The 18225-nt window shown below is 33.8% G+C and overlaps 1 protein-coding gene across 1 annotated transcript; it reads right to left on the bottom strand.

Moving 5' to 3' along the window:
* Nucleotides 1-859: 859 nt before the first annotated feature.
* Nucleotides 860-17118, bottom strand: LOC100791256 (acyltransferase-like protein At1g54570, chloroplastic). Its single transcript, XM_003520782.5, has 13 exons — nucleotides 16443-17118; nucleotides 15630-15681; nucleotides 15274-15329; nucleotides 14409-14567; nucleotides 14196-14300; nucleotides 13749-13855; nucleotides 13250-13371; nucleotides 12583-12691; nucleotides 11795-11928; nucleotides 2945-3314; nucleotides 2359-2472; nucleotides 1429-1514; nucleotides 860-1266 (listed from the first exon to the last, which is right to left on the bottom strand). Exons 1-13 carry the CDS (start codon nucleotides 16837-16839, stop codon nucleotides 963-965), a joined length of 2115 nt encoding a protein of 704 aa, XP_003520830.2. The 5' UTR covers nucleotides 16840-17118; the 3' UTR covers nucleotides 860-962.
* Between the last annotated feature and the right edge of the window lie 1107 nt (nucleotides 17119-18225).

The following is an 18225-nucleotide window of genomic DNA, read 5'->3' on the forward strand; positions in this document are numbered from 1 at the left end:
ATTTTAAGGAATAATTTTATTAATAAATAAATATTTAAAAGTAAGACATAAAATTTATTTTTGATTTGAGTTCTTTTCAGTCAAATAAGTATATTCATAATTTTAACTTAATAAAAAATTATTTAATATTTAATACAAATTTCAATAAATATATTCATTTTAGTTATAATAAGATTATGATTTATATGATAATAAAATAACTTTTGATAAAATTGTTTTCGATTTATTGATTAATTTTTAAATAATTTCGATAATAATAAAAAATAAAGTTTGAAAAAGTTAAGTTTTGAGAATAAAGGATAATTGAAAAAAAAAAATTAAAAATGTGCAATGTATATAATAATATTTATAAATACAATAATCTAATATTAGTAACGATCTTCGTATAACTTCTATGTAACCATATGAACTTATACTTGATTTATCAAAAAATACTTTACTTCCCAATCCCGCATGTGAATGAAGTTAACAAAAACAACATTCTTGCTTTTTTTTTTTGTATTTTGTTTGTTTTTAAAGGATTTCCTTCATTAGTCTTCAAGCAATTACATCAAAATTTAATTTCCTTGACGTAATTAAATTCTACACAGCAGAGATAACAAGTGGAAAAATTTTTGAAAAATGAAAACAGAATTAACAATAATAAAATTTAGATAACAACCTCATATTATAAAACGTGCTTGTATTACCATAAAAGCAGAAAACCTTTTATTTTTTAATAAAATAAACAATTTATTATTTTTTTAAAAGAAGCGGATCGCGTTTGTTTCTTAAAAAAACATTTTTAATTTTTTTTTAAAAAAATTAAACAAACTAGTCTATTATTAATTCTGAAATTAAACTTACGTTAAAAACAAAATTAAAATAAAGTGATATTTTATTAGAATAATGGCCATGTACATGTACCTGTTTAAGAATAATTATGATTACATAAAAAGAGTATTATATATCAAAAACATTTTTCAGGGCTTAAATGATGGCGTTGGATCAGTTTCGTGAGGATAAAATATCTGATACATTTTCCTATCGACGAAGTTCCTGTATGGATCCTCCTCCCTCTTCTTGATCAAGTAATTTAAATTGTGTTCAACTTCTGACTTAATCTCAAGGTACATTTGGTTGGCACTTTCTCTGTCTTTTAGAATCTTATCCATGCCTTTTGTTTTTATGGGCTTCCCAAATAGAAAGTAAAAGCGACCTGGTATCTTTGGTAGAAGCACTGGAAAAGTGAGATTTTGGTTTGCCACCTCGCCACTTGTTTCATCTCTGGATATCAACAAAACACACGAGTTTGGGGATATATCAGCTATATATCTTATTTATTCCATTGTTTTAAGAGTAAACTATCACCAATCCCTAAAAATGTAACGTGCTGTCATAATCTTTGAAACTAAAGAAATAAACATTACTGAGATGGAGAATAATTACCTAAACTTAACTGAGTCACGATTCATATTTCTTATACGATCGTTGACTATGGGGATCTTCATTAAGTCGTTGTAGTCAAGAACTAACTGTAAAATTCAAGGGAAGTCCAATTAAAAGGCAAGTACAATTAATCGAAGCTCAAGCATTGCAAGGGAAAAAAAGGTCTTGTTAACCGGTGCTTGTTAAAGGGTTAAAAAGAGAAAATTGGAAATCATATGGGAGCACGTTTCTACACATCCCAACAACAACAAAAAAAGTTTTTACTTCTTTAACCAGTGCCCCTAGGATAACAACTATTTTCTTCTCATTCCTCTCCCACCCAGCTATTTTCATTATTCAACTTAATACTTCTCGGAACGTTAATTGAGACATTTCATATAATGAACATTCCTAAAAGGCTTATAAAAAAATATCTTTTGATGAAAGAGGTCTAATACCATTTACAATGCCACTAACTCCACTGTTAACATTAAACGTTATCACACTCCCCCTCCACAAATGTCTACCAAAACAAGCAAGCCTACTAGATTATACCATGCTAGATTTTAGCTTAAAACCAATTGATACTAAGTGACCATCACTTGACCAAGCAGAATGGACAGGCTCCACTGTTAACATCACTTGACCAAGCAGAATGGACAGGCTAAATTATGGATGTGGCTCCTCTAAATTGTGCAACTTACTTTAAAGGACAAAGTAATAAATCTGAGTTGTTAATAAGAAAATCAACTATGGATAAGATGTGCACATGCATAACAAATCATGAGTGTATTGGAATATTAATCATTAATTTTCTCTTCAATAACTGAAATTACTTTACTAATATTTACTTTAGAGGAGCCAAAACCCTAAACTATTATGGTTAAAAAAGTAAAAGTCTGTAGCCGAAAGGGAAAAAAGAGACTTGGAGAAGAGAAATAAGAAACCTACTTCAGCTAAATCATCTTCACCTACAGCTCCAAATGGCACAATTGTGGCACCAAATCGTGCTGCCATTCTCACAAATTCTGGGTGATCAGGCCAAGTCAACTTGTATGCTTCCCCCTAGCAATTAGAGCATGGTCGGTCAGTTTTAAGAAGGTAGAACCATCATCACATAACAGTCAGTGCTGATCCCAAAGATTGACAAGCATGATAAATCAACAAAAACAAAAATAGTGCAAACTTGACGTGTATAGTCTGAACTTGTTTTTTCATATAGTGGCAAAAATCACCAAGTATATCAAAAAAAGGTTTTGGTAGAGGCCCATAATCCATTATACTGTATGTTATATGCATGTCATGATTCTTTCTGAAAAATGAAATGAAATTAACTTAATTGCTATTTTATATCTTGACTTCCTTATCAATTTCCCTCTGCTATTACCTTCCCCTCTGTTCTTATAATGTATGATCAATTATGGTTTAATAATGTGAGAGCATTAAATAACTAAATCATAAATACTGCACAAGAAAACCTGAATATTTCTTTTTTTGTTGGAAAGAATCCTAGATGAAACAATAAAACTCAATGTACCTTATAATGGAGAGCCTCACGCGCACCACCAGGATATAGGAGAACATGTGACTTTGTTGAAAGCAATTTGAAAATATTGCTTGCTGAAACAGGCACCCCACCAAATATCTTCACCCAATCAATCATAGAAAACTCAGAAGACCAAGACTCAACTTTAGGCCTGAACAGCTCGGGATGGGCTATTCCACGAAGCACAATACCCTTCTCACTTAAAAATCCATCTGTGAGTGAGATAAGCTCTAACCCCAACAACATGTGATAACCAACATATAAGACAGGACCTTCATCTGGAACACCAGAGAGACCTTTTGTAATCTTTCCATCCTCCAATGTTGAGAAAAATACAGATCCAGTAACAGAACGAAATGATCTGCCATACATCAGTAGCATATCAGCTTTAAACTTTGGGAACACGAGCTAATTAAATTGTTAAAGAAGATTATTGAAGTAAGGCAGACATAAATTGCATGCGTGAGCCAAACAGAATAAGGATTTAAGTCCGAGGTTTCACATTTACTTAATATACATACAGATACACATCTGTACACCGCTTTCTTCTTTTAGGTACATTGCATTAAACCATTACTATAGAGATAAATATAACCAAAAAACTAAAATGGTCACTTTCAAAACTAAGGATTCTATATTGTTAGAAGGAATAAATTAAAGAGATTAATTGTTTGAAATTGAGGAATAAATCATGGAAATAAATTATTTGAAGTTAGACACATAAGCTGTATGTCAATCAATTCAATATGGTCTGTCGAAATTCAAATTGATTAAATTTAAGTGATAGTATTCTTGATGCAGGAAGGGTCGTGTTCCTTACAAAGACAGTAGATCCTCCAAGTCCTTTCATTCAAGAGTGAGTATTCAAATTTATTATATAAGGGTTGATAGATAACAAAAGGCACATTGACTGGCACAATGGTGGGATTGTAACATCCCAATTTTTCGTAAATAAATTTAAAAAGCTTTTTAGTAAAAAAATAAATAAATAAATATAGAGCAAATAATAGGCTGAGTACCCTAGGTATAAATAGTTATATTAAGTCAGCTGCCTCCTTTTGGCCTCATTTTCGTTTTTCCCCTTCTCCTCTCAAAACCCTTTCTTTTTCCCGCAGCCCATCAAACCAGTCTCAGAAAAATAACGATCTCGAACCCGTTCACCGTTGGATCGTCGTGAAATTTGAGTATCATGTTCGAAACAGAATTCCGAGCATTCTCACCGTTGGGAATTTTGATATCATGTCTGAACTGAGAGAAACACCCTTCGCATTGTAGCCTTTTTCTTTCCCGCAGAAACCCAGAGCTGTCTTGGTAAAACTACGATCCCGGTTTCTTTAACCGTTGGATTATTGTGAAATTTGGATATGTTGTTCGAAATTCAATTCCGCACGCTTCCACCGTTGGGATTTGCGAGATAATATTCGTGGAGGGAGAAAAAGGAATCGCATGAAGACAGTATAAGTGGAGGTTTCAATCTCTTCTCCGTCTCTCTGACGTTTGGGAATTCTATCGGAGCAGTCGGAGGAATAACTGAAAGAATTTCAGGGAACCGCTAAAGATGTTGCTATCCCTGGCTGAAGACACGTGAGTCCGCTCAGAGGTAAGGGATGAGTTATTCACAGTTGGGGATTAGTGAGAACATGTGTAGGGATCCTTAGAGAATTAAATTGGGGTTTTATTTTGAGATGTTTATTAAATTGCAATTTTTCCTTTATGATTATAAATAAAATATTGATGTCCTAATGAAAATTGCTTGATAAATTGTGTTCTTGATATTTGTATATTTCGACCGATGATTTTGATATAATTGTGTAATATTAGTTAAGGGGTTTTAGTCCTAATGTTGTGATAGTGTTTTATATAAATTGTTATATTGAGGATATGAAATGATGATTCAAATTGTGAGTATGTGATGAATTGTAGAAGAATATGTTGCTTTGAGATTATAATATTGTTATTGAGATTGAGTATAAGTGTAAAGTTTAACATGTGTTAATTTGTGAGATACGTGTAAACATGTGATGGTGGATTGTCACACTATGAGAAGTGAAATTGTGAATGAGTTCTAGTTGTGGATAAGTGTGTAGTTAACACTTGATGTGAAATTACTTGTGTTGTAAGCTATGAATTGTACAATAACCCGACCAGTGTTATCTTGAGAAAAGCGTTGATGCGCAGTGTTAAAGAGAAAATGTAGGTTTCCTATTTAGGAGCCAGTGTTAAATCATAGTGCGATTGTGTTGAACGTGTTTAAAACACGAGTGTAAGGTCGTGGGTATTGTATAATTCATGAGCAGTGTCTGCATGCAAAAAAAATTATTTTAGGGGTTGGACCTGAATCAGGAGGGAGAGGCCCTGACGGACTCTTCGGAGTGTAGGCCTTGGGGGTCACCGGGTTTGAGTGCTCCTTTAAGCCTATGCTGATCTCATATGGTTGGAGCATTCTCGCAAAACATCGTGACCCTGATTGGTCTCCCTGTGATCTTACTTAGTGAGAGTGACCTGACAAACCCATTGTGTGGTGTGTCTTGTTATGTACTCCTAAGCGCCCCAGGGTGGTTTTTCACTGACATGGTACCACATTGCATATAGGATTGAGTCTTAGCATAACTATTGCATATGCTTGCTAATTGATGTGTTATTATATCTTGATCGAAGTGTGGGATTCTTGTGTAATGTGATTGATAATTGAAAAGTGAATTTTGAATGATGAAGTGGTGAAGTTACGTGAGCTATGTTTAAGCAAGTGGTATCTCATTTATATAATATGTATATTTAATTATCTTGTTTCTCTATTAGCTAGGAATGTGATAACTCACTCCCTGTGTGTTGTTGTGTTTGGATCCTGTGATGATCTTGAACTTGTGTTCGGGGGAGCAGATGAATAGGTGGATGACTAAGAAGAACCTCATGCTAGAGGACACGGGAACACCACGCTCTGATAGGATGTGACATTAGGATATAGGTTCTATATTAATTGTATGAGACTTATATGATTTTCTTTGAGTCGAGATGACTTTATTATTTATTTGGACAAATTTGAATATGATGTAGAAGAAAGTGAATGTGAGCCTTTTATCCATTTGAAAAGCTTGTATTTAAAAATGTTTTAAAAATACTTTTAATTAATATTTGAATTTTTATTCCTTTATTAATATATATGTGAGGGGTAGAGGGTGTCACATTTAGTGGTATCAGAGCAGGTCGAACCTTTCGGCCAGTGTGTTATGTGCTTATCATATTCTGGTGTGCACTCTGTGTGGTTACTTATGAGTACTTTTGTTGAGCATGCTTGAATTTTTATTTGTATTTTCTCCTACATGATTAAATAAGACTTAATAATAATGCTTGTATGTGCCTTGCATCCTTAATGTTTGCTATACCATAAATTCACTGTTGAGTCATGAGTTATGAGACTGGCCATCTCTATAATTTGCGAAGTGCGGTTGGACATTATGGCAAGCCATTGGATGATGCAAGTAGTCTTGATATTGATTGATAATGTGCTAACGAACCTCTATCATCCTGTGTGTATGTTGTTAGTTAGCTTATTTCTCCTTTGATGCGTGGATTAGTGTTGCAAGAACCTTTTGGACCATATATATATCTTGGATGAGTGTGTCTTTCTTGATGTGTAAACGCATGACTACTTAACTCCCTTATTTTGTGTGTAGTCGTGAATGTAGTTATTGAAGCTTGTGATTCCTCAATACATCCTTATTAATTGTTTAATTCTTACTTCTTAAATGTACGTTATATACTTGTTATAGGAACCTTATAATTCTAAGTATATATAGTTGTAGTATGGTGTTCTTCCTTAATTGCATAGGTAGTATGGTTGTTTCTGATTTCTTGTTTTTAGTGATGCTAATACTCTATAGTTGGATGACTCATATCAAGTTATATTTCATAAGGAATACTCTTTTGATCGTACCTTCTAATTCTAGTGCAACCTTTTTTTTTGTGTTGCGTGCTTAAGTCAAATAAATTGATTTCACTTGAAAGCCTAAGTATAATTAATTCTTTGTGTTATGAGACTACATCAAACAATTGGATTACTGATGTTTCTATCACAATCAAGTGATTGTTAATGTCTTCATATGAGTGTACATTGTGGTCATGTTTTTGTTGCTAGAATTCATTGAAATATTGTTGTTGATTCCGAATAAGTGATCATTTTTTTATTCAAAATTATTATCTCCTAATCAATCGAGTGTTCATCTTGTTATTAGTTGCTCATCTTCCAATCATGTCTAGTTAAACTATTTGATAATCTTTCTTGTTGTTACTTCTATTACGAATAAAGAGAGACTTCGTCCTTGACAATCACGTTAAGATGTTTGAGAGGAAACACTTGAGTATGCATTATCCTTGTTACCCATAGACGAAAGTCAAACTTAGTAAGTCATGTATTTGTGTTCCTTGAGGATATGCTTAGTTACCACCTAAGTGCAAGATTGAGAATCTTATAAGTGTAGTACCCATAGAAACTTGTAATCGTAGTTCGTGAGAAATATCTAGTATAGAGTTGTTTGAGAACATAGGGTAGTTGGAAAAGTTATGAAGTATAGCTAAGAGGTTTAATGTGGAACCTTAAGAAGAGTGTAAGGTAGTTAGTAAGACATTAATTGTTAAGCATAGAAGGATTCAAGAGTGAGTGTTCTTGCGTAAGGTAGGTGACCTAAAAGATTATTGATGATAGTTGTATGATTAGCGAGATAAATCTTAATTCTTTTTACCTTAATTTGGAAAAGTTTGTGGATGCTTCAAGGAATACCTTAGTACCTATTGTGGCCTCTATGTGTACCTGGTCATGACCACTATGTGTTCGTGGAATGTGTGACAGGATCTCCTACCCTGAGTGTTGTGGTTTCAATGAATAGTGTTTAGTATGTTTCCAGTTAAGTTGAATTATGGGGTATACCTTAAGGTTGTTATAGACCCTTGGGAATCATGTTCGTACTAAGAATTTCGTATGCATTTTAGTTAGATGATGTTGACCCTTAGAGTATGTTATTTTTTAGGTGAGAGATAGCTTTAAATCCTTCTTGGGTAGAAGTTGTTTTGAGATTGAATGAAACCTAAGATTAAGATAAAATTTCCTTAACCAGTAGTCGAACCAAAAGTTATTTTAGCATTCCTTGAATTAACCTTAATTCTAGTTGGAGATGACTCAAGTAAGTTTAAGTTTTCGGATGAGATCCTTGTAAGGAGTAAGTCATAAGTCCATAGAAAAGTCGGTCACTGTAAACCGTTGAGTGATATCTTGGCCGCGTAGATCCTTATTGGAGTAGTAAAATAATTGAAATAATTTTAAGTTTAGAGGAGTGCTTGTAGAAGGACAAATAGTGATAAATGTTTCTTGACAACTTAAGACTTATGAAAAGATTTATCCTATATGTGATTTAGAATAGGTAACCATGGTGTTCACCATAATATTTTGGGAGACATTACCGTTAGTTTGATACATTGTGAGGATCTTTGGAGTTGAACCCGGAATAAAAGAGATGGATAAAATTCTCAAGAATCTTGTTGTGAGTTTATTTTTTTAAACGTTAGAACTAGATTAGTAGTTAGAGCTTGAATAGGAAACCGATGATATGACTAGTGTCCTAGTTATAGAGTTAGATATTGTAAACAACAATCAAAACCTCAAGTTCAAGTGCAAAGTTATAGGGTGACATGAGTATATATGTGTGAAGATTACCTCAAGGTGAACAAACTTACAGAAGTAGGGAGTAATCTGTATTACTTATCTAATTAGCACCCAGTTAGTATCAAGTAGACAACCTTAGAGTTGAATCGTTACAATTCTTGAACCTAAGTGAGAGTTATGAGTCAAGTATACGAAAGTGAGAAAGATCATGTTGAAGGAAGAGGCTTAGACTCAAGGGTAGGCAAATCATGTATTCTCGATAGTCAATGTGAACTAGGATTGGTAGAGTGTGAGAGTCTCGAAACTCATTATCTTTCTTGAACCGTCCGATGTTCAAAAAAGAGTCGACCATGTGATCAGTCACGTCTCCTTGTGTTTGTTTGTTCTTTTCAATTTGTCATTAGTGTCTCCTATGATATTATTCTACTCCAAATAGTATGTCATTCACATTCTATTATAGTTGAGATGTCACTCTCGTGAGAAGACTTACTTATGTAATACTATCATTGAGTAAACGAGGATCATCGGATTTAATAGTTAAGTGCAGAGGAGTCTTGTGATCGGAGTAACAAAAAAAAGAGTTTCAACTAGACACACAACTTGATATTGAGAATCATATGCGTGATATCTTTTTCTCGATCTTTCGGCAAGTTTCGGGGACGAAACTTCTTTTAAGAGGGGTGGAATTGTAACATCCCAATTTTTCGTAAATAAATTTAAAAAGCTTTTTAGTAAAAAAATAAATAAATAAATATAGAGCAAATAATAGGCTGAGTACCCTAGGTATAAATAGTTATATTAAGTCAGCTGCCTCCTTTTGGCCTCATTTTCGTTTTTCCCCTTCTCCTCTCAAAACCCTTTCTTTTTCCCGCAGCCCATCAAACCAGTCTCAGAAAAACAACGATCTCGAACCCGTTCACCGTTGGATCGTCGTGAAATTTGAGTATCATGTTCGAAACAGAATTCCGAGCATTCTCACCGTTGGGAATTTTGATATCATGTCTGAACTGAGAGAAACACCCTTCGCATTGTAGCATTTTTCTTTCCCGCAGAAACCCAGAGCTGTCTTGGTAAAACTACGATCCCGGTTTCGTTAACCGTTGGATTATTGTGAAATTTGGATATGTTGTTCGAAATTCAATTCCGCACGCTTCCACCGTTGGGATTTGCGAGATAATATTCGTGGAGGGAGAAAAAGGAATCGCATGAAGACAGTATAAGTGGAGGTTTCAATCTCTTCTCCGTCTCTCTGACGTTTGGGAATTCTATCGGAGCAGTCGGAGGAATAACTGAAAGAATTTCAGGGAACCGCTAAAGATGTTGCTATCCCTGGCTGAAGACACGTGAGTCCGCTCAGAGGTAAGGGATGAGTTATTCACAGTTGGGGATTAGTGAGAACATGTGTAGGGATCCTTAGAGAATTAAATTGGGGTTTTATTTTGAGATGTTTATTAAATTGCAATTTTTCCTTTATGATTATAAATAAAATATTGATGTCCTAATGAAAATTGCTTGATAAATTGTGTTCTTGATATTTGTATATTTCGACCGATGATTTTGATATAATTGTGTAATATTAGTTAAGGGGTTTTAGTCCTAATGTTGTGATAGTGTTTTATATAAATTGTTATATTGAGGATATGAAATGATGATTCAAATTGTGAGTATGTGATGAATTGTAGAAGAATATGTTGCTTTGAGATTATAATATTGTTATTGAGATTGAGTATAAGTGTAAAGTTTAACATGTGTTAATTTGTGAGATACGTGTAAACATGTGATGGTGGATTGTCACACTATGAGAAGTGAAATTGTGAATGAGTTCTAGTTGTGGATAAGTGTGTAGTTAACACTTGATGTGAAATTACTTGTGTTGTAAGCTATGAATTGTACAATAACCCGACCAGTGTTATCTTGAGAAAAGCGTTGATGCGCAGTGTTAAAGAGAAAATGTAGGTTTCCTATTTAGGAGCCAGTGTTAAATCATAGTGCGATTGTGTTGAACGTGTTTAAAACACGAGTGTAAGGTCGTGGGTATTGTATAATTCATGAGCAGTGTCTGCATGCAAAAAAAATTATTTTAGGGGTTGGACCTGAATCAGGAGGGAGAGGCCCTGACGGACTCTTCGGAGTGTAGGCCTTGGGGGTCACCGGGTTTGAGTGCTCCTTTAAGCCTATGCTGATCTCATATGGTTGGAGCATTCTCGCAAAACATCGTGACCCTGACTGGTCTCCCTGTGATCTTACTTAGTGAGAGTGACCTGACAAACCCATTGTGTGGTGTGTCTTGTTATGTACTCCTAAGCGCCCCAGGGTGGTTTTTCACTGACATGGTACCACATTGCATATAGGATTGAGTCTTAGCATAACTATTGCATATGCTTGCTAATTGATGTGTTATTATATCTTGATCGAAGTGTGGGATTCTTGTGTAATGTGATTGATAATTGAAAAGTGAATTTTGAATGATGAAGTGGTGAAGTTACGTGAGCTATGTTTAAGCAAGTGGTATCTCATTTATATAATATGTATATTTAATTATCTTGTTTCTCTATTAGCTAGGAATGTGATAACTCACTCCCTGTGTGTTGTTGTGTTTGGATCCTGTGATGATCTTGAACTTGTGTTCGGGGGAGCAGATGAATAGGTGGATGACTAAGAAGAACCTCATGCTAGAGGACACGGGAACACCACGCTCTGATAGGATGTGACATTAGGATATAGGTTCTATATTAATTGTATGAGACTTATATGATTTTCTTTGAGTCGAGATGACTTTATTATTTATTTGGACAAATTTGAATATGATGTAGAAGAAAGTGAATGTGAGCCTTTTATCCATTTGAAAAGCTTGTATTTAAAAATGTTTTAAAAATACTTTTAATTAATATTTGAATTTTTATTCCTTTATTAATATATATGTGAGGGGTAGAGGGTGTCACAGGGATGCTTGAGTCCTCTTTCAAGAAGCAGCCTCCAACTTCAAACCCCACTAATGTCAACTTTGAAGTTTATAATCGAGAAAAGGTATGACAACTGGTTCAACAAGGATCTGTTCTTGTTTACGTGAAAATGCTAAGAGTATGAGTCGCACCCCTTCCCCCACCCATCAATGCAACAATGACATTAACAGATTTCTAACAAGAACCATATACAATGAGAATAATATTGCCAAATCAAATTACCCAACTACTTGATCCATTGCATATCTGAATTCTGTCATACTGGGAGGTATGAAATCCCTGACCAAATCATGCCTCCTTGAGCGACGGTACATGCAAGTTCCCTTGATGATTGTCAGCAGACCAATACCATCTTCCTGCACTACCATGTAAAATACAATTAATCAACTAAGATAGAGCTGAGTTGTACTTGTTATCACAGCTTAAAATAAAAAACACATCCGTAGTAGATATTATGCAAAAAGTAACAGCTTAAAATAAAAAAATACATTCTTTTGTTGGCCTATTAGTCCGTGGAAGAGTACCAGAATTTAAAATGTTCTTTACAGTATCTGTCATTACAATATTTTTTTTTTAATTGAAAGTAATAAACATAGATAATTTCATAAAAATTGAAAAATAAATCACAGTATAAGATAAACTTTATTTTTTTCAAACCAATGTAAAATAAGCTTTACAAAAGCAATTAAAGTGTATGTTAAACCCTCAATTTGGTCCTCCAAAGTTACATGCGCCCCCACATTAGATGGTCGAATTTAGAAGTTACAAGTTCACTGGAAAATATCCCACGACTTTATTAATGATAGTAGCAAGTAGTCTCACTTGACACACCCGTTATACAGGGGTTATCAAGTGAGAGCATTATCTTATTATAAAAGGTGGAAGGGACTAATTTTGATCATTCAATCTCAAATGGATAGTCAAAATTATAAGTTACATACATATTCGCTTGAAAATATCCTACAACTTTTTTTATGATAGTTGCAAGTATATATATTCATTTCACATACCAGGAGAAGTGTGTGTCCACTGTCCTTAAAGACACGAACTTTGCAGTTTTGCAATAATCCCATGAGTCTTTGAGCTTCGTTTATGCTGGGAAGCATGTTATCCTTGCCACTAGAATGGAAACTTTGTTGATGTCAATTCTCAACTCTCAATTGAAAATATTAACTAGAAAGTAACTTGTACACTTTAATTAATATGAACATGAGAGTCTCAAAATTGGAGTAAAAAAAGGTAAAGTCATACACAGAACATCATTGACACAGTTTATATATATATATATATATATATATATATATATATAGGGAGTGTATGAAGTGACAACAGTTCTCATTTTAAAAATTATGACAACTATAAATCTGGGTGACACAACCATACATGGTCTGTATTTGTAGCTCTCATTTCTCACAAAAAAGAGAGTTCTCATCTGACACTATATATAGAGGGTGTATCAAGTGAAAACAATTTTCATTTTACGAATGCGAGAACTAAAAATCTAGACCCTACAACCATTAATGGATGATCGTGATGATATTGTGGCATAATTCTTGTGTTATATTACAATATTTAGATTTGTGAGGCAATTAGAAGAACCTTTTTCAAGTATGATGAAAAGAAAAATTGTACACAAATTATTATCATGAGAGGTGTCAAGTCTAGAGAGAGTAAAACCTAGCAAGTACAAGAACTTCAGCTTTAACAGCATGAATACGTGAATTAGCATATGCAGCAGCTGATTTGAGAAGTTTCAGCTTCCAAAGAAGAGTATCCCTTGGTATAATATCAGCCAGCTCCTGACAATAGATAATACAGTAAAATACAGATTGACAGCTCAATATAATCCCATATTATATGAACTTTAAGAATTTGTCTAGAAAATAGAACAAGGAAAAGGGATAGAGGAAAAAGACATGACAGATACTACTACAATCTAGAAAATAAGAGGGATACTTAAACAACCATAAGGTTTACCAACAAGGCGAAAAAGAAAGGTTCATAATTGCGTATGTGTTAGTGTGTTACAAAAATTTAGGAGCTAAATCCATGCCGAGAGCTTGTTATTGTTGTCAATTAACTAAAATTAGATACAATATAGCCAATAGCCCTTAACATCAAGTAAAAGAACAGAGAGACAGAGAGACCAAAGGACAGAATATCAAAAGCTTCTTACAGGAAGACACGGCAGCAATGCAGTAAGGTTGTATGACAATTGTTCAATTTTTTTGGCAGGAGGAAGCTTATTGTCAATATTGACTGATGCCATCTTCACTGGATCACCTGATGTTGTTAAATATTACAACGTATATGAATTAATAACAGATATAGATCTGGAAAATTTGTTATGATACTGATATTAACTTATCTTTTGTGAGCACTCATTCAGTTGTACCAGAACATAGAGATTAGGCCTTTTTGTTTTCCATTTGGTTGTTATCCGCCTAGTAATGTGATACACTAGTGTATATATATGTATCATTACATGTACTCTGATATCTTGAAATTCCTTTTTTAATGTTCTTAGAATTGGATTAAAGATATCTATAGTATTTGCAAATGAATTATATCTTCATAAAAATGTAAATGTAACAACTAGAATCTTAAGAAACAGATTATTTACCCATGATAAAACTAAGAAGAAAGGGAACAGCAACATGCAGTTCGTCAGGCAAAGCTTCCATGAAAGGAAACAAAGGTTGCAACTGAGATTGGCCGAAGGATGTAGCTATGATTGAAAGGCATATTGTCAGATTACACTTGAAAATTGACAAGACATCACCAGCAAAATACATTAACAAATTTGACAAAAAGGAAAAAGCATTGATAGACTCACCTGGATTGGCTAATATCAGTACTAGGTCAACTGTTGGATTGCGAGCAGCAACAGCAAGTGCTAAACTTCCACCAAAAGAATCACCTACCAGATAGATTGGTTTATTTGGAGACAAAGCACATTCGAGCTTGACAGCTTCTCCAACAAGTTTCACCAGCCCTTCAAAAATTTGAAAATAAAAAAAGGAAAACTCTCAGTTTAAGTTTAGATAATGGCACCAGACAGTCATGGCTTGCATGTTTTTTTATTCATTTCTAAAATTTTACAAAGCATTTTAGGTTTGCTTAATTTTTAGGGGGGGGGGGGGGAATTCTTTTTATTCAGAAACCTCAAAGGAAGGTTTGATTATAGACACAAAATAAGCTAATCTAAACACACACCAAATGATCTGCCAACTATTATACAACAATAATTAGAAGAACTAGTGACATGTTAGAATAGAAGCCTATCTTATCTTCCAATTATTATACAACAATCTAACAAGAAAATTGAAATCCAAATTCAAAAGTAATTTTCAAAAGAAACTTGTTGATTCCTGACATAACAAAAACATAATGTAAAGGCTTAAATATATTGAAGATTCCTGATAAATGACTGATTTTTGTTTTGGGTCCCTAATAAAAAAAGTTATTGCATTAGATCCCTGATATATTAAAACTTTTATTTTGACTCACTTTCGTCAATTAAGTGGTGACATGAAACCATCTCAACCATTGATATATATTGGAAAGATATGTTCGCAAGGTGTCACGTCATCACTTAACTGACGGCAGGAAATAGTTATAAGTTACTGTCATTTAAATGCATCAACGGCAACACAAGAACCTTCAAAAGTTGACAAAAGCATACGTTAAAAATCAAAGACCTTCAAATGGTGTTCGATCATGAACTGGAATATGCAAGCAACGAACTTCAAAAGCCCTGTAATGTAAAAAGTAGAGATCCAAAGAGTAAGCAAAATAAAATTGCATGAACCTACACAGAATAATTTTTCTAAACAATACAACAAGCATATCTCATCAAGAAGCTTAAATATTTCCATTAACCTTCAATCAGAACTGTCTATGACAGAAACAATCAGACCATTTTAAACCTGAGTAATGCCTCAGACATTCAATTTTAAAATGCCCATTCTAATCCTGCAGACTTATGTGTGCTAAACAAATGCCATTTTATGAAAAAAATTCCAGTAGCTATTCAAGCACAAAAAATACAACATACTTCCCAAGGGCTTGATGGTGCAAAGTGAGACCCAATCCTGTGCCATCCATCCCTGCATAAGTAAAACTAAAGAAATTTTAACACTGCATAGTTAATTTTAGCATTCAATATAATAGCATTGAGTTAGTACACAATTTCAAGTTGGTGCCTGAAAGTAGCAATTTCTGCCACACTGTCACCTAAAACTAAAAGTGTTAATCTATACAAATCGGTGTTTTAGGATGAAACTTTTTTTAAGTTAAACACCCATTCACACTTTTACGGTCAAATTTACATAGACCTGCATTCTGAGGGAACCAAGTAACACAAGTTGCAACTTGCAGCTTTCAACCAAATTGTAGATTAATCTAAGATTGAAAACAATCAACCACAACCGCAAAGTTGAATAGAAGTAGAACCAACATCAAAAGAAAATCATTCAGTCCACTCAAAGAATAGCATGAAGAAAAGAAAAGAAATAAAAAAGAAAAGGTGCTAGCAAGTAGCAACGCACTCCTTATAAGTTACTGACTTATCCTCTCTTATTGGTTAGTTTTATATTAAAAAAACAAAAAACAAAAAAACTTATGAATCAAAAGTGAGGTTCATTAAACAATGAGATGACCTCTACAGTCTTGTGATTTCTAATGAATTTTAGCTAATAACGAAGAGTGTGTCTGAAAGAATGAGTTGCTAACTTTCTCCACAAGAAAAACAACTCCATCATCCCCAAAAGTCTCATACACATACAATTCACAGAAAGAGAGAGAGAGTAGCAATTAAAATCTGCAAGACATTAAATGCATGGATTGCAGCAGAAGCGTAAGTTTTTACCAGGTAAAAACAGGAGAGTGGGAGAATCCTTGAAAGGAGGCCCACATTCAAGTGGGCAAAACCATCGAGGTGGGCCTCCATCGGATTTGCACATCTCCTTAGCTGCAGCAAAGTAATCTTCCACACTCCTTCTTCCATACCCATCATCCCAAAGTGCTGCCAAACCTTCTTCTTCTTCTTCTCCCCTCTTATTCTTCTTCTCTTCAACTCGCAAGAAAGGCACCTTCTTTTCCTCCTTCAGTAGCAAGGAACCATTCCGCGAAGAAGATCCGTTCACAGCTGCCACTGTTTCAGATTCAGATGACGACACCGCCCGAACTCCAATTCCAACTTCAAACCGGTGGTGCCTTACAGCACCGACATGTGAGGCTAGAAAACCCGTCACCAAGGCCATCATTCACAACGGGAACGGAAGCTACTTTACTGTTAAACTTACGTTACATGCTAGTTTGCATGTTAAAGTAAAAATGAATGAAGCAAGAAATGAGTTTTCTGTTCTGTGAGGAAGGTCACGTGTTTTGTGTTTAGCGGAAAATGAAATGTAACGGTGAATGAGTGAGTGATAGAAGCAAAATTGCAGCGAAACACACGAATGGAAAAGAAAGGAGGTAGCCACACACCAAAATGCAAACGCTGGAACTCATTGTGCCAGACACACAAGATAACAAACATTCCGGTTGCGACAAATGGCAATAAAAGAAATGTGGGATTTCATTTTGTAAAGCATTTTTAGTTGGCACTTAAAATAAATGAAAATGATCTGAACCGGGAAAATAAATAAATAGTAAGGCAAAAAAAAAAGGTAACTGACTTTTTTCTTTCTGTAAAGGTAGTATTATTACTATATTCAATAAATTAAACAAAATATTTAACATTTTAAAAAAAAAAAAGTAACCAATAATATATTTCAAATGTTTTTAATATAGAAAATATTCATAAAAATGTTGACTTGGTCAAACATAAAATTATTTAATATTTTTTTTAAAGATTGAATAAGATCACTAATTAAACTGGAAAAATCTAATATTATCAATTTATTCAGGCACTCAGTAGTAATACTTTGCTTTAGAATTTTCTGCATTTTTGCCTTACAAGAACTTTTACAAGTTGAAAAAACTTACTCTTTGTGGAAAATTGCTAATCAAAGGTGTTTGTTGGTCCGTAACGTAAGAAACACTTTAGAAAAGTTGAACAGAACACGAGCGGAACAATTGAAACTTGAAAGGGAACAGAACACGTGTTTTTTTTTTCTTTTGTCTCTTCAATTGTTTGGTATCATCTGAGAGAAGGAAATCAAGGAATATAGGTTAGGCTTAACTTAACTCTATAAAAAAAATTAAGATTAAACATCTGTGGATAGCGAATGAATGTTACTAAAACATTTAATAATTTCTTTTACCTCCATAAAAAAATAGATATTATTTCAATAAGATAATTTTTTAAAAAAATTATAAGACAAAAAGAGAATAAATCAATACTGACTTTAACACTTTATCCTTCTAAAATTGTAAAAAGAGAACAAGTTGAGTATGTAATATAGGTCTTATTTTAAAAAAAAAAAAAAGTGAATACACTTGATAACTTGGCGTTATCAATTCCTAAACATATCCCGGTTTAACATGATACTTGGATTAGTTACCAACCAGTTTATTAGTTCGCCAGTCAGACCCATTCACTGGTTCTACATTTCAATTCTCTTAAACATTAAAAAATGAAAGATAAAAAGGCCCCTTGCACCTGTATCAATGCAGTATGACTTGCCTGCTACCAATGCTAGCTTGAA

This window comes from Glycine max, chromosome 3 (assembly GCF_000004515.6).
Source record: "Glycine max cultivar Williams 82 chromosome 3, Glycine_max_v4.0, whole genome shotgun sequence".
Taxonomy (NCBI): domain Eukaryota; kingdom Viridiplantae; phylum Streptophyta; class Magnoliopsida; order Fabales; family Fabaceae; genus Glycine; species Glycine max.

Bases quoted from the DNA above. Each gene is read 5' to 3' on its own strand.
- LOC100791256 (XM_003520782.5), bottom strand. From the start codon at position 16,839: ATGATGGCCTTGGTGACGGGTTTTCTAGCCTCACATGTCGGTGCTGTA. The intron at 15,682-16,442 runs GTAAAAACTTAC...TTACTTATGCAG, and splicing joins CACTCTCCTGTTTTTACCTG to GGATGGATGGCACAGGATTG. The intron at 13,856-14,195 runs GTAAATAATCTG...TAACAACATCAG, and splicing joins TCTTCTTAGTTTTATCATGG to GTGATCCAGTGAAGATGGCA.